This window comes from Homalodisca vitripennis, unplaced genomic scaffold (assembly GCF_021130785.1).
Source record: "Homalodisca vitripennis isolate AUS2020 unplaced genomic scaffold, UT_GWSS_2.1 ScUCBcl_1694;HRSCAF=5640, whole genome shotgun sequence".
In the NCBI taxonomy this organism is placed as follows: domain Eukaryota; kingdom Metazoa; phylum Arthropoda; class Insecta; order Hemiptera; family Cicadellidae; genus Homalodisca; species Homalodisca vitripennis.
The window spans coordinates 167,852-191,086 of NW_025777857.1; the positions used below are offsets into that span (position 1 = coordinate 167,852).

Below are 23,235 nucleotides of genomic sequence, written 5' to 3' on the forward strand. Positions count from 1 at the left end.
TATGGTGTTTGTTAGATATTTTGCACAATCTTTATACATTAAAATCTATTTCAATACAAAGAAAGGTTTTTTTATAATGTTTAAACTGTTAAAAATGTAATTTTAATTTTTTTAATCACTAAATTCCTACAGAGTTTGTATGATGTATAAGAATACCAGCGGAAAAAAGTAGTTTCACAAATTTATTATTACTTACATTTCTGATATGAAAATTGGACATTAAAACTATTATGGTGTATAAAACTTTTAAATTTGAATATGAATAAATAACTGCGTTCATTAACATATCGATCAATTGGTGCACCTGTACAGAACATACAATATAGCCTACTTGTATCGGTGCCTGTCGAAGACGAGGGAGAATGTCGTTTATAATTTATTAACAGGAAAGTTATATTTTTGTCACAACTTGTCAAAACTTACTGAAACACTTTTGAGGCAGACGCTTCAGAACTTTCTGGCTTGACGTTACTTTAATATAAATGGCTTTTGGATTATATAGTTCTGTTATCTTACAGAAGAACTTGTTTGAACCTTAAAATATGGTGCATGTTGCAGACAGGCACACAAAAACCAACATAAAATCTTGAATTATATTATTATAAGCACTTATTTTTTACATAGTAAGAAATGTATGTAATAATTGTATTTGTTTGGATAAAACTATTGTATACTTTCATGGTTTCCGCATGTGTTATGTAAATTATTGTCTCACTGATATTGCCCATAGAGTAATATTATGGATGTATCTAAAAATAAATTTTTCATTAACTTTCTTTGAGAAAAAATAATGAAGCTGTTCCAAACTATACACGTGTAACACTTATTTGTGTTGCCCATTTTTTTATAAAGGAATGCATATTGTTTATAATTATATTACATTAAAAAAACTTCTAGTGGTGGGAATGTAGGATACATTTTTAGTATATTTTGTAATAATTTAAGTAACTTCAAAATATATTTATTTTCGTTGTTAAAACGATGTTTACTATTTTTATTTTATTTAATATTCACAACATACAGCAAAGGTTTAATAATAATTTCTGTAACACTACGCTATTTTTTAGATTGATAAAATGTATGTGTTTTAAAAATCATTCTTTCTTATATGAGTTACATTAAAAAAGTTAGCTAGAGGATTTTCCGTAAAATGTTAAATCGATTTCTTAATTAGTTACCTGGAATAATTACGTCACATAACACCATCATATGACACTTTGTTGTAATATCAGTGTTTTATTTTTACGAGTACTTTAAAAACACAGCTTTATGTTATGGTATAAATATTTTTTGTCAAAAATTGGCTGTAATTAAATCTTGTTACTTTGAACTTTTAACATGATCAGTTAAAAGAATGCAATAAGGAAATTACATGGTTTAGACATGAATTTAATTATTTTATTAAAAAGAATATAGATTTTGTATATTGTTAGCATTACAACGTAAAAATCACCAAAATATTAGGGTTACTTACTGCTTTTTATTACTGGTCATTGTAATTCAGTGAGCATATACGGCCTGTTTTAAACGCACAATGTTTTTAGCTCAGGTTTACTTTCCTGCACTATCCATAACTAGTTATCTATGCCACAGTAATACTTTAAATTAATGCGAGTGTGTTTGGGAAATAATAAAAAAATTGATGACATTTTTTTAAATTTTTTGATTTGAAGTTAGAGAGAAAGAGAAACAGTTATTGTCAGAACGTAATTAGACCTTCCAAAGGCTGAAGAATGTAACGTTGTAATTTAATTCTTTAAAATAGGCTAATTATTATGAGTTACTTACCTTGTTGCATATTCAATACGTTATAATACATGTTCTTAACTTTGGAATATAATAAACAATAATATTATTTTATTATAATATAGTTTTAAATATTTGAATATATTCACAGAAATATTTAAAGCAAAGAGATAGCATAGTTATTGTATTTATTATTTTGTTTCAGTTAATTTCATGAGGGACATCACAGCTCAATTATTGCAAAGAATATAAAGTGTCTCAGTATAAATAATGTTATATAAATTAACTGAAAATATGATTATGTTACCATTTTTTGAAAACCACATGAAAAATCGATATCGGATTGATAAATGGAATATCGGAAGTTAATTATTATATGATGTCAGGAATATACCTGTGTGTTGCTTTTTATTGAAAACATATATTTATTGAAGCATTTCCAGATAATTTTTATCATAAATGAAGAGCGTTTAATTGATAAAAATTTTTTTTCAACTAATATAATTTGATATTTAAAATTCCTCCAAAATATTGTAATTAGAATGTATTAATACAATCCTGTCCCTAAAGTTTCCACAAATTATAACTCGATTTTTGGGTGACTAAAAGTTAAAGATTCTAGAGTTTATAATTACACATTTTCCTATATTTTAACGACTTTAAGATTAATAATCTTTTAAGTTATTTGACTTTATATCCGATGTACAATGCTTATTGAAGAATGCATTATTAAGTAGTATAATATGTGATTCGAATACATTTATTTAATTCTCTTTCCATAATCCTGTTTTATACGTTCTAAATAATTAACCTATAATAAAACTGGAAAAATATGAGTTTTTTACGTAATGAATAAAATGATTGTTTTATTATATGTTATGCATATATGTTTACTACCTTATGTATTTAACAGATTTTTTTAACTTCCGAAACTCATTTTTTATATACTATTTAAATTAGTTTTAGTTAATTCCGATGATGATGTATGCAACATGTACGATGGGTTAGTTTCCATAATATTGTTTAATAAAAAGACATTTTTAATGAATCGTTTTTATGTAGTAAATGAAAGGAAGTGATAAATTTCAACCCGTGGTATCAGGCCGCCTGAGGAGGGTTAATCTTGTTGTTACTGAAAAGAAGGAAGAGATCCAACCATGATCCAGCCCTGATTTACAAGTACAAGAGGATTAATAATTTTATTCCTTTCTACTTGATGGATTAATGATTTTAAATGTCATTCATCCTCCTCCATCCAATCAGGATTACATATTATAGTACATTAATTAAATCTTTCAAAAGATTCGACTCATGCTGCTTTTATGTTATTAAAAAATCTATTCATAAATGGCCATATTTATTTATAACACTTTATTCAGCTTATACTTGTATTATACTGTTTTAATTTCCAATTAATTTAAAAATAAATAAATTAATTAATTTGATAATTTTAAATAAACATTGTGTTAACTATTGCCACCTGACACTAAAATGAAATTATTTAACTGGTGCAATTCTAATAATACCTTTTACGTTTTACTTTTTATATAGTACCGTATTTTGTTACAAACATACAAATTTGTATATATTTTTAATGGAGTTTCCGCGAATAACTAACCTAATAGGGGTACTTGACTAACAGGACTATACTCAACAACTACAGAATAAAACTATATTTCAATATTTTTAACGCTAAATTTGTTTTAAATTGTCAAGCAAATTACGTTTTTAATATGTATTCAAAAGTTACTATACTTCAGAAACATTCACAAGTTACAATATAGGCTATGGTAAGTGTTGAAAAATGCAATTTCCAAGGATAAATATAGTTAACTTGTAGTTATCCGCGGCTTCACTCGGAATTATCAAAATCGAAGGCCGTAGCCTCAAAGAATTTATAAGTAATAAACCGTATGATGTTGTTGAAACATAATAAGACACATCAGGTGCGTATTATTTCAGTATTCATGATGAAGAGTTTTAAAATTAAATACCCTTTAGAAAGGTTTTATTTTTGGGATTTTTTGACAACAATATTTATAAATGTACATATAGACCTTTAAAAGTTTAAAGAATTAATCATCCAAAAACTTTCAATTTTAGTTTGTATTAACTTTCACTCTAAGCTCATTACAGTGCTATAATAGAGTTTTTCGTGTGCCTCGGTCCAGAAAATATGTACTAATTTCGAAACAACTTCTACATTAGCTCTCTTAATTTACTTCTTGTGTAAGATATTTCAAGTGCCATAATTATTTACATTGGTATTTTGGAAAATATATATACTTATGTACGACTTAAAAAATACAGCGCTATTAAAATGTCAGTTATGGCCATTTAAATTAATTTATCGTCTAATATTTTTACAATTCCACAACTGAAATTGCCGCAATTAAGGAAATATACACGTGTTGGTTTTCAAGTCTTAAATTAGGTCAAAACGCGTCTATTATCAGCTCTTTAAATCTACTTTAGGTTCAGATATTTCAAGTTCCATAATTAGTAGTGTTTGCTTTTTTGTCCCAACGAATATATATATTTGTACGGCTAAAAAGGTACTATGGTCTAAATGTGTTTCAGCGTTTACTCGTGGTCTACTTTATATATGTTTCCATAGTTGAGATCATGTTGCTCCACTATAGTAAAATGTCATACGCAAAGTCAAGGGAACTTCTTTTAAGTAACTTAGTGCAAATATTTACAGTTTTGTTTTTTAAAGTGTGTTATACACCAGCGTTTAATAGTATTCTCAACGCGTTAGATGGTTTAAAAATCGTCAGAGGCTCAGTAAAAACTAGATAAAAACGTCGCCTATGTTAATTTCCTCTACACCATTGTCAAACCCACTGTATATTTCATATTTTCTAAATACTTTTAATGTCAACAAATGTTTCTGCCTCTTTGGTGAACTTCAGCTGAAATTTCAACTTCTATTTCTATTCTATTCTATTCAACTGAATTTCTATTCTATTCAACTGAAATTTCATTTTCTAGCTGTTTAGTGCCAGCTGACTTTAAATGACCGTAAATATTTTAACAAATTCTAACAAATTTCGGGAAAATTTGCATTCTTCTCTTTTAAACCATCCTTGCGCTTCAAAGAAGATAAAAAAAGGCTTAGCAAAATTTGTTCAGGCGTTTCGAGATTAGTATTAATTCACTTAAGAACACTTTTGTCGTATTTATAAAAACATTACTTGTAATTATATTAAAGCAAGAATAGAGCAATCAAAAGTTGAGATCAGAATACAATTACAATTAAATCTTCCCCTTGTGGAACAGAGGAAGTGGTAAACACAGCCACATGAGACGGTGAGTTGTAGGCTTCTTGTCGTGACTGTTGATACCGTGATATATCTATCTAGTCATACGCGTGACTGCTAGGGGTGGCTCTGGCATTCTTGTACCAAGTTGATTTCTTCATTTTCTCTAGTTTTAAAGGCTGCTACTCCTATTTTGATTCAATAATTATTTAGTAATAGCCGAGGTGTTGGCAAAAAATACGAAATTTTACAGGTTAAGACCGTGATTACAAGGTCTGATAGAGGATGAACCAAAATCAGCGAATTTCTGTGTAATTCTAAGTAAACTAGAGCATTGACTAACATTGACTGACATTGAATATTATATTTTTATAACGAATATTGTAGCCATGACTGAAGTTGGGAACAAATTGGCAAGTCATATACTTCCACAAATCAGTGAAGAATGGAAGAAAAGGAATCTGGAATATCTTCATGCATCGTAACAATTCTAGCATGTAACTATTATCGCGCCTTTGAAGATGATAAGGTTAGAAACTTAAAGTTTTACCTACATTTACTAACAAAAAGTTTACTTAAGGCACCTCCAAGAAGTTAAGAGCGCTTTTAGAGGAGGGAAACGTTTCTCTGAAATACAACAAAGTATTCAAGAAACTTCTTCCCGCAAGGAAACCCCCATCAGATTATCCCCATTACTGATGGTGTCTCACAAAATCATAGCCAAAAATGAGTTCAAACATTCACGATCCATTTGGAAAAATATAATGGGAAATAAACACGCGGCCTTAAGAACAAAGTTAAGTTAAGGCCAATGTAGGGAGAAGCATTTCAATGAGAATAAAATAATGGAAGCAGCTTCACATGCACTCTTCCAAGTTCATCCATAAAAGACGGGAAACAACAGCTGTATGGTACTCAGTTGAGTAGCACGATATGTATCATTCCCTACAAGACTGACGCCAACGCCATTCTAAATGACTTTATTAATGAAGACTAGTTTTTAGTGATGTAAAAAGGCCACACAGTTGTATTGGAGTCTGTATGGAATCAATGAAGACGCATCACAGCTCGATGCTGTTGTTAGTGAGTACCGCAAGGATCAGTAGCTTGGCCCATTTTTCTTTTACTTTTAATTAATTACGACAAACTAGCGGATATGACGCTTCATGACTACGACTTTTTCTACAAGCGTTGTACTCAAACTAACCTTTCAAATTCTGTTTATGAGAAATATGGCTTAGCTGATGTTTTGAGCTAGAACAAAAACAGTTCTGTAATAAACTAAAATAAAAGTCCAAAAATAGCCTAAAAAAACCTAAAATTAAATCAAACTTCTAAATAAATAATAATACCTAGTTCAGCATATCTTTAGTTACTTAATAAACTGCTAACCCTTACAAATAACGTTTTCAATATATAAATCTTTAAAGTTTCAATAAGTATGAAAACATTTAATCAACAATATAGTATTTCTTCACTATATAACGTTTTAGGTTATAAAAAATTAAACTAAACATGACGATAACCATATTCATTTAGAGTAAACTTATTTTTGTCAGTTTGAATTATCTTCACAATAATATTAATTAGAGTTGGTGATTAAGAGATTTTGTAATAAGGTGAATCAGAGCGGTATTGCTCTGTGTTACAGTGGAAATGTTTAATGCTCTAGACACGATTAAAAATTAGGCGTTTAAAATAGGACACATCTACTTGACATTACTGAAATTATTCCTGCCCCGTATCGCAGTTTCCACACTCCACAACTTGTTGGCTTTCCATAATACAACTGATTCTGGTATTCCGGTTACGGCTACTAGACATTATAATAATAGAAAATTTAATATTATAATATCTGCATTTTTTTAGTATTTTTGTTGAAGTATTTTGTTTATTTTATGAATTTAAGATTCATGAGGACATAACTTTGAAATTCAGAAATATCAAGCGTCATCAGTTGAGCCAGAGAGATAGTATTTTAATAATGATGGGTTTGAAGTAAAAAGTTAGAATAGTCTTAAATATTAGGTAAGAAGATTAGATGATCGAGTGATGAACAATGGATGGTCCGGATGAGATCAAAACTATTGAGGATGTCATTGGACTGATATGACTTGTTGGATTGTTATTAAATGTTTATATTGATATTACCTGCAATGAAAACGTGTTTTATTTCTTTTGAGGGCGATTAGCTCTTAAACCACTTTATTATAAAGAGATTAAAAAGTCCTACCGGTGATAGAATTGTAGACCCATTCGTTTTCGATGAGATAATTGATAGGGACGATATAATAAGTTTATTTTGCATGAACTTCCCAACTTGCTGACATATTTCTCAAGAAATAAGGCAAATAATGTGGTTGGTACAACTGCACACTTTTATAATTATGTAAGAAACAACGCTTGATGAAGTGTTTTATCAACGATAGAACACACAGGTAGCGGAGAACCAGGGTTTAATATTGACCTACTAGATCTACTTATCCTACTGTAGCAGATTATTATCTGAGGAAAAGACTCAAATGTTTGTGTATCAGGTGAGATCTTCAACGAGAGAAGATTTTATGAAAAGAACCAGAAGAAAAACTATTCATGCTATGGGAGCATTTAAAACCTGAATTGATCTTGCTTTCAGAACCAGGGGAGGCAATTTTATATTCATAAGCATTACCATATGTTGTGTATAGAACAGCTTAATATTCAATAAATCATACATGATAACTATTAATCAATTATGCAATTTATACAGATTTTTTCGTGAGTGTGTGTCCGTATATTTATATTTTTTCACGTTTTTTTACTTATGATGTTTGCCGTACCATAGCGAAAAATCCTGAGCAAGATTTATGAGATAGTTAAAAATATGAATGAATGAATGAATAATATTTATTTCGCAAATACAAATTAATAACACGTACAATGTATTTACCAAATCTTACATCCATTATTAACATAATAGATAATCATCTAGATATGGTAAAAACGGTTGCAAAATATTTAATAATACTATTCCATCAGGGAAAAAATATGTTCTACGCAAGTAGCCTGCGTAGACCCGAGCCATTATGGCAACGATATATAGGAACGGATTTCGAGAAAAATAATTTGTGATATTTGATAGAATATTTTGTAATCAAGAAAAAATTAAATAGTAAAACAATAAAAGAAATACAATAACATTAATGTTTGTAGTTTTGGAGCAATCAGTTAACGATGACAACAAAACCCACCTCTTTAAGCTAAAAAAATATACATATATATATTATATATATATATATATATATATCAAACCAAGATATCTAATTATGGTTTTTAAATTACTTAACTTTTTAATTTTTTAAAGAAGTATGTGCTGTGGCATATTATTGTTTGGTTTTATTTTGTATAGGTAAATATTTCTACTATATAAATGGTTGTGTATAATATGTTTGTGTTTTTAAATTGATAAGTTCTGTCCCATTCATTGCTTAGAAAGTCTTCTTTGACGATATGTTTTGTTGAAAAGTGTATTGCAAAATAAATTTAATTTAAACTTACTTTGGAAAATATGACTCAGTGTGTTTATGTGTTTTTTTTACAAATATTTTTGCCATTACAACTTGGTTTTTGCCATTCATTGATTATTTAAGTTTTTCTACCTCAGATTTATCAAAAACTACTGACGGCCATCTGGCCATTTTATATATTTTTATTTTATCTAATATGTTATATTTAAATTGAAAATAAAACTTTTCCTTTCATGATTTTATTAGCGAAGATAAGATTTCTTATCGTTTCGTTGAAGGAACCAGGAAAGAAATTTACTGCTAACGTAGTAATGGTATTAAATACATTTAGCAATATAATAATGCAATATGATACTGTTGGTGAGTGATAAGTTTTAATTTATTAGCCCTGTAGTGCTAAATCAAATAAATACATTTTCTCACTACTACACGGGCAACGAAAGACGAGTGTTATTTCAAAGATTTATTGTTAAGAAAATGGCGAAATCAATATTATCGGTTATTAAACTTTCGAATTTTGTTACTAAAATCTGTGAATACTGTTACTAGTGAATGGTAAAGAAAGAGATACTTGTTACAGTTATCCATTAACTTATGTAGCGCGATGACCATGAACTATAGAGTGAGTTCTAAAATAATGTATTGTAATGCACTAATAGCTTCAACGTATTAGGTGAGTTACAGAGTAACCCTGGGTAGTGCTCGGCTGACCCAGAGACAATCTACATATCTGGGGTCTAATTACATGAATAAACAAGCTCTCACCTTCTGTAGTCAGACACTATGATTCAGCTTTATGGAAATTGGACAGCATTTCATACGAAACATATTGTATAAGCTTACGTTTAATTGGCTACCAATGTTAGAATGATATGAACATGACGAATAACATAATTGATCTGTGCTCTGAGGCTGATTTGCTATACAGTCATCTGGAATGCAATCACCAGTAATGTGAAACAGTGTAACGTAACTAACTCAAACCAAACATTACATTCACAATCTTTGGCTTATGCGAATATTTTTAGTCAAACATTGCTACGAAATAGGCCAACTATAATAGTGTTCAATAACAACATGGATAATCTATATGTATAAAAATGAATGTTTGTGTGTTTGTCCTTTATGGAATCGTAAACTATTTGACCGATCATTACGAACATTTGTATGTAAATGTATTTTTCCACGAAGAAGGTTTCTATGCTATGTCTATTGATGTAACTCGCCTCCAGGTGGCGTTGCCAAAGATAATAGTTTTCAAAGCGCCTGCACATTATAAACTGCAATTACGAGATAGTTACGAATATTTAATAGCCAAACACTATTTGAAGGCGCTAAGTTAAGATGTATATTTGTCTTGAAGATAAATTTATGGTTGAACTTAAGGCTTGACTGTTAGACCAATTTATAATAAAACACATGTACGTGTACAATGGCTATAAACATATACAGATTTTCTTGATCGTGGCAACAAAGCAAACTCTACATCGGCGTTGGAAATATAATTTACTTGAGTCAGAAGTGCACATAAACGCTTACGAAAGCGTGCGAAGCCGCGGGAAACAGCTAGTTAAATATAAAAACAGCATAAATCATATTTATTTATTGTAACTCACTTTGTAAACAAACGATCATCTCATCTTGATGTAGCGTTATACTGAATTCGCAAATGATGAAAAGTAAATATTAAAGACTTAGCATTTTTTCTCAAAGAAAACTTTCTTACAAACAGTTTGAATCTGAACACTGAGAAAACGTTTTCTTGCTGTGCATTGAGGTTTGACTTGTTTTATCCTACCCCTTACTAGAAATAGAGTATATAAAAATGCTTAAAATTAAACTAATATGTAAGTATTGTTTATTTATATTTTAACTAACAGAATTTGTGTTTAATACAATTATCTTTACCAATATGATTATATTTTATAAGTCACATTCAAGTTAAATGTGTCGTTATAGACAGTATGTAACAATACCTATATTTTGTGTCAGAAGTTATATGGACGTAAGTACCGAATAAATTTGATTAGCAAATTATATAATAATTTATATGTATATAGAACTAAACAAATACATTTTAATTTTCTCGGTGCAGACTACTGCTTCCTACTAAGGAACAAGTAAACAACGAGAAGAGTGGATGGTAGGACACGGAGAAGAAAACGTGTGTTATGGTGAGGCTACAGTGAAACACTTATGGTAATCGTCATATTAATTTACAGATTTGTAGTTTGTATGTACTTTAAAAAAATTATAATTACAATTATTTTCATTAAAATATTATTATGTATTGAAAAAATATATATAGTAGAACACATAAACATAAAGAAACACAATGAAAACAATTAAATAAGTAACGAACCTTAAATATATCTATTAATAGATTGTATTATATACAATACAGTAGTCAGTAGTCGAATCAATAAATTAATGAAAGAATAATCTCTATATTTTTCCAGGTTGAGATCTTAACTAGAGTTTATAAATATAAATACAAATGCAAAAACCAAATCAAAATCAACAGAATTTCAAGTCTATTAAACATTAACTACATTTTCTTAAACTAACAATAAATCAAATTCAAATTCGAATTTAAATGACTGTATTTGTATCATATATACAAAAGGGCGAATTTAGGGCCGTAAGGCCCTGTCTTACAATCAACCCTAACACACAGCTAAAACTCAACAAAACATACAAAAATAAGATGGGCTTTTCCATTTATATTACTTTAAAAAATATACACGACATGCAGAAACTGTAAATTATTAATTGAACACAATTGTTCTATGTTGAAAACTTCGTAACGTTGGCCAACCATTGTAGGTGTTCCCCAAACCCTCTAACAGAGCAATAAACTCAATATCCTTTACAAACCATTTTGGAATGGATAAAGGTAAAAATATAATTCTATACTCTTAGATATGACAATTGTTGCGCTATATCACATGCAATGATCACATATTAGGCTGAAATATATTCATCTCACTTTCAGTTAAACAATAAAGTAAAAAATAAGTTTGGATTTTTTACCTTATGAAGGACCCGAGAGGGGCGTATAAAATCGTGTAGCTGTCAGTTCGTCTGTGTGATAACGCTCGATAGATTTGAACTTAGTACTAAAAAAATGTTCGTCTGGTTCCAAGGAATAATTGATGGTAAATATTAAGATATGTAAGATTGTCCGCCTGTGCGATAATTATAAATATGAAAGTTAAAAATACTTGAAAATCATTATGTGTTTTCCACTTGGTTCAAGAAACAACTCTATAGATCTTGGGTCAATAGGTGAAATGGATTTCTGACCATTTGTCTTATAGTCTGTATGGTAACTCTTTCGCAATTTTCATATTTATGATAATGTCGTGTCAAGGGAGTGATTAACTAGTATCGGGTGATTCTATCAATGGGAAGCTCAATGGGATGTAATGGACCTGTGCATTATTTTAAACATATGAACCGTTGTCAGTAAAGTTCAGGGTTTTTCTAATCATAAACCTAAAATTCCTCACACTGCTACAGTATGGAACAGCCCCCCCCCCCGTTTATCGATATTCCTCGTACGTCCTCAATATCAACTGTATCGGAGTCTAAAATACTTAAATTATTATGGGGTTTGTTCTGTACGAGTAACTTTACTGCGTTTTTCAGGCAAATTTTTTGGACTGTCTCAGTTGACTTTTTTTAATAGTTTTGGTTTATATTATTGTTTTAAATATCCACGAGTCCATCATTCTGGTCATTTTTTAAATTCCTGAATAAAAAATTATTTCTATATGACTGTTCGTAGAAGATGCTTAAAGCACTATTTTTAAAATTATATCGAGATCATGTTCTTGCATTTGAAATAAATAAACTTCGTGTTGAGGATCTAGAATAATTAAAATGTTAGGTTAAACAGATTTTGAAACAAAATGATTGGAAATTTAATATTTTTAAAAATATCAATAATATATTAATTACATTAAAAGTATTTATTTTACATTACTTTAATTAATAATTTAAAAATCTAAGGATTAAGTTAGACGAGATTAGACATGTTTAGATTGTTTATATTTAGCTGGTTAACAAATCTACATTATAATTTGCAGTAAAAAACCATTCCGTTTAGTATTTACGTGGACAATTTACTAATTAATTTTTTGAATGATCACACATTAATCTATCATATAATAAGATTATATGTATTAATTAATAACTTCAACATAACTGAAATAAAAGTTCAACTTCGTATGAATGGCGTGGGATCATCCAATATTAACTCGTAGCCCAATATTATAGTTAATTAATCAAATTATATCGTACTGTCCAATTAGTTAGACACTTGAGCTGGTTGTATATATCACGCACAACGTCTCAATATGTCAATTGTAAAGCTCAATTCTGTTTCGACGTTGTATTGATAGTTTTATACCCCATTTTAGGATAGCCAAACTTAATACTGCGATCGACAACTTACATTATTTTTCACAGTGTTTTATTTAACTGAATAAAAATCAGTTAAATTATACTTTTATTCAACGAGCACTCACAATACGGTAATGATTTATTATGAGTCATCTGAAAACCGGGTTTAGTATAAGTAATAGAATAACCAAACGATCAAGCTAACAGATACTTGCAATGATCATGTATTGGGCAGTAATACATTTCTTATGCAGGGTAAAACTAAAAAAGTACAGAATAAATTAATTTATGCCACTGATTTAGTTTTATATGAATTTTAATAATCAAATCCCTATATATATATATTCTTCAATAAGAAATCTTAAAATGTATTAAAAAGTTTCTATATTTCGGCTTAAGCCGTCTTCAGGAAATTCTAAAAATATAAATAGGGCTATAAGAGCAGAATAAACATAAAACATTAACACTGAAAATGAAAATTAAGAATGAATTATGTAGAATGGTAAACATATGATTTAATTTTATAAATTCAATTTGTTGTCTAAGTCACCTTAAATTTAATCCACTTGGAAATTTTGATTTAGTGACGAGTTGATGGGCTTGTTCCATGATTCTAAGACTGTTTGTACTTAAATTTTCTGATATTTTTCTAATCGGTTTCACTGAATATGTTTCTTCAAAATTTAAATTATGTATTAAGCCATGTGCCACTACAGGTTGCTCTGTCTTTTTATGTTTATATGCATACTTGTGCCCTGTCATTCTTGTTCTAAGAGAATTTATCGTTGAGCCAATATAATCTTTAGGGCATAACTTACACTGAATTTGGTAAACAATACTTTTTGATTCACATGTTGTCTTCAAATATATATATATATATATATATATAAATATATATATTTTATATATATATATATATATATATATATATATATATATAAAACACTTATTTAAATTCATGTTCGTACACATAATAATGTTAAAAAAGGATTAACTACAATATATTTAAATGAGCGACAAAACATTTCTTACAATGAGCTGTTTGCAGCGTTATATCTTTTACTTAATAAGACTCTCACACAAGTAGATGTATGGTCTCAAGCTAAATCAATGACTCTCAACCTTGACAAGTCCAGCTGCATTACTTTCAACCGCAATGTCTTCAGTCTTACACACCTACTCAATCAGAGGTCATGCACTTCATAGAAGCTTATCTGTCAAGGATCTTGGTGTTACTTTATCATCTAATCTATCTTGGGAACTTCACATCAGGAATATATGCAATAAGGCTGCTCGCAACTTGGGCTTGATACTGAGACTCACCAAGACCTTTAACGACATTCACTCATTGAAGATTTTGTACTATGCACATGTCAGACCCCATCTCGAGTACTTCAGCGTAGTTTGGTCACCGCACCAGCACTACCTTGTGGATGATATTAAGAAGATACAGAGACGTTTTTTGCGACTTGTTGGGGTTCGTCTTGGTTACAAATACACAGAGGTCCCCATACAGGATATTGCTACTTTCCTGTACATACCATCACTCAGTTCTAGACACTGTATGTTATGTTTCTCTACAGTTTGATCAACGCTGAGTTGGACTGCCCTGACCTTCTAGAAAAAAATCAACTTCAAGGCATCGTTTGGAACCAGATCCATGAATTCTTTCACCAAGGTCGCAACTTCCTCCTCTTATGCAGCAAATGGCCCAATGCTGAGGATTCAGCGGCTAGGGAACAACATTCCAGCATTAGTTTCTTTGGTCTACTAATTTTTATGCATGTAGATAAAATTGAAACTTACTTGTTGAAATGGTTATGCCGTTGAAATAATAATAATAAAAAGAATCATCAATAAATTTCAGAGAATACAATACTCTAATTTTATACATTTAAACATTTGGGATTATCTTATATTTTAAAATATGTTTTGGTTCAGATCATATGGTTTTCTAAAGCGTGTTTGATTAAGCATATTCTGAGACTAGCAGCGTTGGGAAGTCCTCAGTTAGGAAGCGCCGAGGAGGTCTCATCAGTTTAAAGACGGACTGAGGGCGCTGGAACTGCATCAAGTATTGACTGTGAAGGTCTAGTGAGAGAGAGGTGTACAGTGCAGCAGGAAGGCTGGTAAGCACGGCAATCAACAAGATCTGTACATTCACTCACATTAGTCTCTCGAAATTGTGAAGGAAGAGTTCCTAGAATGTTGGAGCTTTTGACAAGTGTTATCCTGTACTTTGCCGGACCCACAGTCTAGGAGACAATATCAAATTTTCATTGTATATAGACATGACCTGGACATAATGTGGTCCCCCTACGAGGCTGATCGTCAGCCGCATTAATTTTGGTAGAGTTTAAAAATGGCAGGAAAGGGTATAAAATGGCTAAAATTGTTAAACGGTGATTTTAGCACTCAGTAAATCCGTCCCTGGATGATACACATAAAACTGATCGTTATGCACATAAATAAACTTATATAACAATCGATTATATACATAAAGAGACAGAAAATCGAAACTTGAAGAGTCTTTATATAGTTAGCCAATGTGTGAAGCTAAACAATATGAATAGAAAAAAACTATTTTATGTTTTGACCATATTGTTACCCTTAAATTTTGACCTTCACCAAAACTTGCATTGCTGACGATTGATGTCTGTCTCAGGGAATATTTATCTGCAGATTTAGAGAAAAATATGTTTGTGTATGTATGCAATGCAAATTGCCTCACGTCTCATGGACTATGTACACTTCGCTCTGCAAGCAACCGTTTTCCTCTGTTCTGTAACTAGAAATGTGTTCTCATAAATGGCGGCTTGTTATCGGGAAAGGATATGTACGGTTCTCTCTTGTATTAGTTCACTATCTTCGGGTAATAACACTATTATTGAGAGAACGAAATTTATCTAAAGTTTCAAGTGAATTAATGCCCTGAGAGATAGTCAGCTGAAGCTAATTTATTGCTAGTCAAATCATTTAAGTCTGCTTCAATCATAACAAAGTTGTAATTTTAAAAATCCGAAAAATTAAATATTTTGTTATAAATACGATTTTATTACAAATTTTTATTAACAAGACTATTGAAGAAGATAATATCTAGCGTTAGAGCTTATTGTTTTGTATTCACTATCAACTCACAACGTTTTTTTACATATTCATTATAACTGAAATGCTTAACGTGGATTGAATACAACTGAATAACCAAATCTTTTTACTGAATAAACTAATTTGCAAATACATCAAGTATTATGTTGTTAATATAATTTTAAATTTCAAATGCTTTATAAAATTACTATATACCCACGGCTACGCTCCCATGATTGGAACACTTGAACTATTTTATATCGACTCCAAAGTCGAGGTCAATAGCTTTGTTAGTGAAAGCACTTGTGGTGCTATAATACGATAGAGTACTATTATAGTTTAAAAATATAATTAGTCACATATCAAGCATCTGGCACCCATTTTCCAATCTTCATGATTAAGAGGACACAAGTTAAGCAAACTTACGAGTAATTCTTATTTCAGTTTTGGACTCAATGCAATCGTTAGATTCCTTGAATTGTAATCATAGAGGGAATGGTTTGTTGAATCCAGCTAACGCCCAGTCTCTCCACTTTTGATCCTTCAGCCACTGTAAATATACCGTCTCACAATGTCTAAGGAAACCAACTTCAATACAATACCTTACGTGTATACATTTCAAAATCAGTTCATTAATGAAAATCCAGAATACATTATTAGTTTTGTCTTGTTGCCACGATGTTTTACAACGTTTACACAGAACTGTGGATTAGATTTAACGGGTTATTTTAATTAATATTTTACAAATTAGGTACTAAGATTGTATGTTTTGCTACTTAAGAGACCATCTAGGCGTAACCCAGAGGGATTATTGGAATAGGAATAAGCCAATATTCATCCCAGGGATCCTGAGAATATCCATGTAACATTTGTACAATCGGTCTTATTAGTTTGTGCGAGAAATAAAAACAACACAATCAAACAAAGGCACATTTGCATGATAACTATTAGGAGTTACCCGCGGCTTTCCACGCAATTTCGTAAGTTTTCTCCTTTATGCTAACATCTGTTTCGAGTAAATTATATTTATGACGCCATTTTTGATTCAATTGAATTTTAAATTTAGCTCCAGTTCACCTTCCTTTACTGCAGCATATGGTATCTGACGCTGTCTCAGATTTTAGTCCTGGAATCTTGAGTAATGTTCGCCTGAAGATATCCTAAGAAAGTTGACCATGAAGAAGCTCAAAACGAAACCTCAATTGTGTACCACCTCAATGAGACAATGAGACTACCACTTGTACCGAATGACGATAACACATTGGGTGGTGACTTCTGAGGTCGTAGTAATAAATACTCAAATTGCAAAGTTTACTTATAAGTTCAATTTAATTAATGAAACTTACAAGCACCACTTTTAGTTGGTAAATTAAAAGTATGCCTTGCCACGTTGCTGCCAATTAGACTACAAGAACTAAAACTGTATATCTGATAGGTGGGCCTAAAATATCCAATGTTCTATGGAATTATGCCTACGATATTTTACTTTATAAAACTTTAAGATTTTACTTCCCTTCGCAATATGTATACTCACAACCCGGGCGTCGGCGTCTTGGCACGAGACATTGAAACTGTAGTCTAAGAAGGGTTATTTCTAGTTGGTAATTACTAGAAGAGGAGTAGAAAGTTATGAAAGTGGTAGCCATATACTCAAATAATACCTGAGCTCGCCTAAAACAAATTCGCGACGGTATTAGCCATTTAATGAGACAAAAAACTTATCACGACAACGTGCTCGTCAGAAGGACGACGCCACAACTTGTATCCATTTCAATCAAGCAAATAAAAGATCTTCAAGGGTAAGTTACTTTACTATTTACAACTTTACTTTACGTTACATTCATTTTTATATGTTTGGCATCAAAGGGCTAATTTAATAATACGAAAATATAAATTTTACTTACGGACATAGCGCGCGAGGTGAAATCGGTCACGTAGTTGGGCTGCTACGAAGGGTTACAATAAAATATTCATACGCGTGCCAATTAGGTAGTTAGTCCGTCGATGACTTAGTTCCGGAACGTTGGATAAAAAATAATATTAAGTTGTACTGGCTAACTAGGTTGTGAAATGTTGCTTTATATAAAATGGAACTAACTAACGGTACACACTTCACATAATTATAGGCGTCTCTGATGTCGAAACGATGTAAACAATGTCAACTTCGATTTAACGATTTTGACAAAATTTGGTAGTTGTTGCTCTTGTTTGACTTCTGCTGGTTTGAGGTCATTATATTTCTAACGCCAATGTAGATTTTTGTTGTAGCCATGTTCAAGAAAATGCGTCAAAAAAGTTTATACGAGGTAATTTACTTTGTTCTTAGCAATTTTCGTTCTATACTTATTTTTCCTTGATTTTTTTTGTAAATGAAAAAATGTTGTTAATATTTAAAACATTTATAACCGGAATTGGTGGATATGTTCAAAAGCACAGTCCTGTGAACGTTTATCTAGCACGATAGTTCTTGCCGACTGCTTCAAAGAGACTCTTCATTTTCAAATTCTGATCATCGAATGTTTTTATGCATTTTGTAAGGTATTTGTAATTACTTAATTGCGGAAATCCAAAACACCTTTCAATATATTTCTAATCTCTCAAAAAGTGTACTCACTAAATGTGAACAAAAAGAAAATAATAAACAATGTTTACACAGAGCAGTTGATCACATTATATATGCTCTTTAGATAATATTTCATAACATTAGAGACCAAAATGGGATTTTCACTACTTCTAAGACCACCTTTTATAATATTAGAAGGATGAAGATAATAAAATACAATTTATTGCTTAAGCCAAATGGAATATTCTTGGGAGATCTATCATAGTATGTAAATTTTGGAAAAAGCTTTTTTACTTTTTATTTATTATTTATTTTATTATTATATTTTGTATTCCAACGGCTTAGCCAATTTACAATCAGTATAGTTAAATCAGGACATTATACATATATAGTAAGCAAAGTAGCACAATGTTGAGACGGTGTACAAGAGATATACAAGAAATATTAAACTGTACAATTGCAAAAACAAAACAAAATATTCTCTAAATAATGGAGAGACAACAACGTGAAGAGTACAATGGCAAAGATTAAGACAAGATGCTGACTTTTTATGTAATAAATTGCATGAACTATTTCACCAATTGACGCAGTTTTTTCAAGTAAAAGGGTTTGTGTTATGAGAAGATTTAAATATTCTCTTGAAGTACATAATAAAGACCAGTGAACTGATACCTCTCTTTACACTGTCAAGTTTCCGCTGACTTACTCTGTGTGGATGACGGAGTGGTGATGTGAGGCGGAAACAATAACAAGTCCACACCTACAGCTTTCTGAACGTTTAAGACAAATAGTGAACATGTATCAATCAAATGTATATGTTTTATATATTATTATGAACTGTAAAAGTGTGGTACATAATCCATAAAAATCCACATTACTTGAAATATCATATAATTAAACGCTTATCTTGTAATTACGTTGTATTTGGAGGCCGCCACTCCAAATACATTATACTTGATACCACAATTGGTTTGTAAATAGGCAAACTTTAAATTTACTTTCCCTCTATGAATATTTGGGGTAGTAAAATTTTGGGTAAGATATAAAAACTATTATTCAAATTCTCATTTCTTTAAAATGTTAAGCGCATAACATATCTGAAGATATTCGAAATTTATTTATAGTGTACAATACTACATATACGATTGTTTCTGGTTTACAGGCTGTACAAAAGGTCCATAAATACACAAATTTCCTTTTAATAATCAATTCAATATTTTCAATACTCAAAATGCTTTATTTTTTGATAGATTGATTTCCCAATCCATTAACCTACACAACATTATGGTCTTTCAATTTTGAACTTGTTTAATCTTCTGCCATTTTATAATCAATAAAGATTATAAAGTGAGGTTTCTAGTTTTTTTACAATAATAAAGAGCTTAAAAATGATATATATATATATATATATTTTTGTGATTCAATGTTTATTGAAATTAAACAAGGCTATTGCCATTTATACAGTTTATTGTAAATAAAAGACGTTTGACAGGTATTTGGTCTTTCCGATCATTCATATGGTAGTTTGCTTATTTAAAACGCATATGTGACAGATACGGCCAAATACAAAATAATTGAATCGGAAAAAGTAAGCGCTCTGTGGTGTAATGGTAGCACATTCACCCGGCAAGTGAGAGATCCGGGTTCGACTCCCGGCGGAGCAAGTACTTTTTGTGATTCAATGTTTATTGAAATTAAATAAGGCTATTGCCATTTATACAGTTTAATGTAAATAAAAGTCGTTTGACAGGTATTTGGTCTTCCGATCATACGTTAGTTTGCTTATTTAAACGTATATGTGACAGATACGGCCAAATACAAAATAATTGAATCGGAAAAAGTAAGCGCTCTGTGGTGTAATGGTAGCACATTCACCCGGCAAGTGAGAGATCCGGGTTCGACTCCCGGTGGAGCAAGTACTTTTTGTGATTCAATGTTTATTGAAATTAAATAAGGCTATTGCCATTTATACAGTTTAATGTATATAGATACCTTTACAACATTGTGCAAAGTATGTAGAAATAATATTAATGCTTTTCCAAAAATTTAGTGATTCTGTGAACTATACACATTCCTATTATTTACTCGTATTTGTTTCAATATAAGAGAAAGTATTTTATTATTTTGATTTAATTAAAAACTTTTTTTCTATTTAATTATTTCATCCCTAAAGAATTTGTAGGCTGACTATCTTTAAAGAGTATTAGCCGAAAACAATAATTTAAAAAATCTCTCATGATGTGCATTACTGATATGAAACGTGGAAATTAAACTACTATGGTGCATAATATTTTTGAATTTGAATATAGATAAATATTTAAGTTAATAAGTATAAGGATTAATTGCAAAACTTGCACAGAACTTATTACAGTGCCTAATTTTATCGGTAGAAGACGAGACAGAATGTCGTGTACAATTTATTAACAAACAAGTAACATTTTGTCACAAGTTGTCTAAACTTACTGAAACCCTTGTAAGACAGGCACTTCAGGACTTTGTGGCCTAACTTTACTTTAATATAAATGGATGTCGGATCATATGTGTCTGCTTCGCCACAAAAGAACTTACTGCAACATCGAAATTAACTGAATGATTATAAATAGACAAACACAACAACCAAGATAAACTCTGTATTTATATACCTATTATATTTTAGTTTGGAGTAGATTTTTTTAGTTTTAATAGAAATATATATATATATATATATATATATATATATATATATATATATATATAAGATTAATTGCATTTGTTGTAAACAAAATTACTGCATACTTTTATAGTTTCGGCATCTGGACTACTTACTTGTCCCACAACCTATTACTATGAATAAGTCTAAAACCCCATTTGTTTTAAGATATTGTTTTTTTAACTTAAAAAAGCTGTTCCCAATCATATAGAGAGACTTCTGCTATCAGGTGTTTTTGCCTCCAGGTTATTTGTTTAATTATTTCAAAAATTTTAAGTTTGCTAATAAAAATACTTATGTTTGCTCGATACATTTATTTATTATTGCAAAAAAAAAGGCGGTTTGTTTTGGGCAGACAGCCTTCCGTTACGCTCTCACATTTAACATTAAATTGTAAGTTATTACATAGCTGTTACACTCAATTTATATTTTTGTGAGTTTTTTAAATATCATTCTCAGTATGGCATCAGAAAACTGTGGCAATTGTAACGATAAACTTTCTAAAACCGGAGACTATGCATCGTGCTCATTCTGTAGCAGAGGCTTCCACTTTGAAAGATGCAGTGTGAAGAAACAAACTTGGACATCCATGGGCGCTAAGCAGTCTACTTGGGTATGTACTATTTGTAGAAAGAATAAAAAAGGTTCTACATCCCAAAATGAAGATGAAGACGTACTTCCCCAAGCAAACCCGGATGACGATTTAGAGGTTAGTAGCCTAGGTGTTCAGAGGTCTATCCTCGCCAAAGTAACGGCCCTCATGGACATGAAGGGAAAACTCGACAGTATTGAGTCATCTATGAAGTTTCTCGCTGAAAAGTATGACTCATTGCTGGATGAGGTCGTCGAACTTCGAGCTGAAAATAAAGAGCTTAAAGCCGAAGTTAACACCCTTAAGTCAAATGGTCAAGCTTCCAGAGAAGCAGTTGACAAGGTGAACACCAAGGTGGCAGAACTTTCAGCTGAGATTGCCGACCTGGACCAATACGGTAGAAGGCTAAACCTAGAAATACATGGGCTGAAAGTGGAAGGAAACTCAGCACAAGAAAATCTTGCAGAGGTGCTACAAAAGGTGGCCAAAGACATCCATGTGGACTACCAGCCTTCCCAGGTTCATCAGGCACATCGTCTACAACCTCGTAAAGACGGCAACCCACCCGCCATCATCGTCCAATTCTATTCAAAGACTATAAGAGACAAGTGGCTGCACAGTGGGAGAAAAGCAAGAATCAGCGGAGTTTATTTCAACGAGAGTCTTTCGGGTTATCATAGGCTGTTACTCAAAGACGCTAAGCTAAGAGCCAGAACACATGGCTACGCTTTTGTTTGGTTTAGTGGCGGGAGAGTATTGGTGAAAAAGGGAGAAACCAGTCAAAATGTTCTGGTCATCAAGTCTAGAGACGACCTAAAAAAGATAAACTAGGTTAGCCTAAAGTAAACTCAAACAAAAAACTAACTTAAATTGTTTAACTTCGAAATGGAGCCCTTTTTCACCAGTATTCTGGATATTTGTTTGTTTATATTGTTTGTTGGAAGCTGTAGCATGAATTTAGCCTATATATTACCACCACAGCATTTCTTACCATATTTATACTATAGTAGGCCTTTAGAAATTGTTGATTTTTTCATAGTTTGTTTAATTTTATTGTTGTTTATTGTATCTAGATCTCTGTTGTGTGTTGTTATTGATTGTTGTTATTGCTCTTTACACCTCTTTAGTTTATTGTTCCCTTTATTGGAGACAAAGAGGGTTTGTTAATTTTTTAATAGTCTATTTAGCTTGTTATTACTTGTTGCCTCTCTACCTGTTGCCAGTAATGTTTAGATTTTGTTGTTACATTTTAAATAGTTTAGTCTTAACTCATTATTCATGCAGGAATTAAATTTAACCGATAGTCGTTTATATTACTGTAATTATGGCAGTTTTGAAGAATGGACAAATAGCCTAGGTGAAAGTAGAAAGGATATAGACCTTCT

General features: G+C 30.9%; 1 protein-coding gene across 1 annotated transcript; it reads left to right on the plus strand.

Annotated features, from left to right (window-relative positions):
• The first annotated feature begins 21,718 nt into the window (after window positions 1-21,718).
• LOC124371612 lies at window positions 21,719-22,681 on the plus strand. The gene has a single exon (XM_046829959.1). It carries the CDS (start codon window positions 21,719-21,721, stop codon window positions 22,679-22,681), a length of 963 nt encoding a protein of 320 aa, XP_046685915.1.
• Window positions 22,682-23,235: the final 554 nt, after the last annotated feature.

What these genes read in the sequence shown, in the direction of transcription:
- LOC124371612 (XM_046829959.1), top strand. Translation starts at nt 21,719, where the DNA reads ATGGCATCAGAAAACTGTGGCAATTGTAACGATAAACTTTCTAAAACC.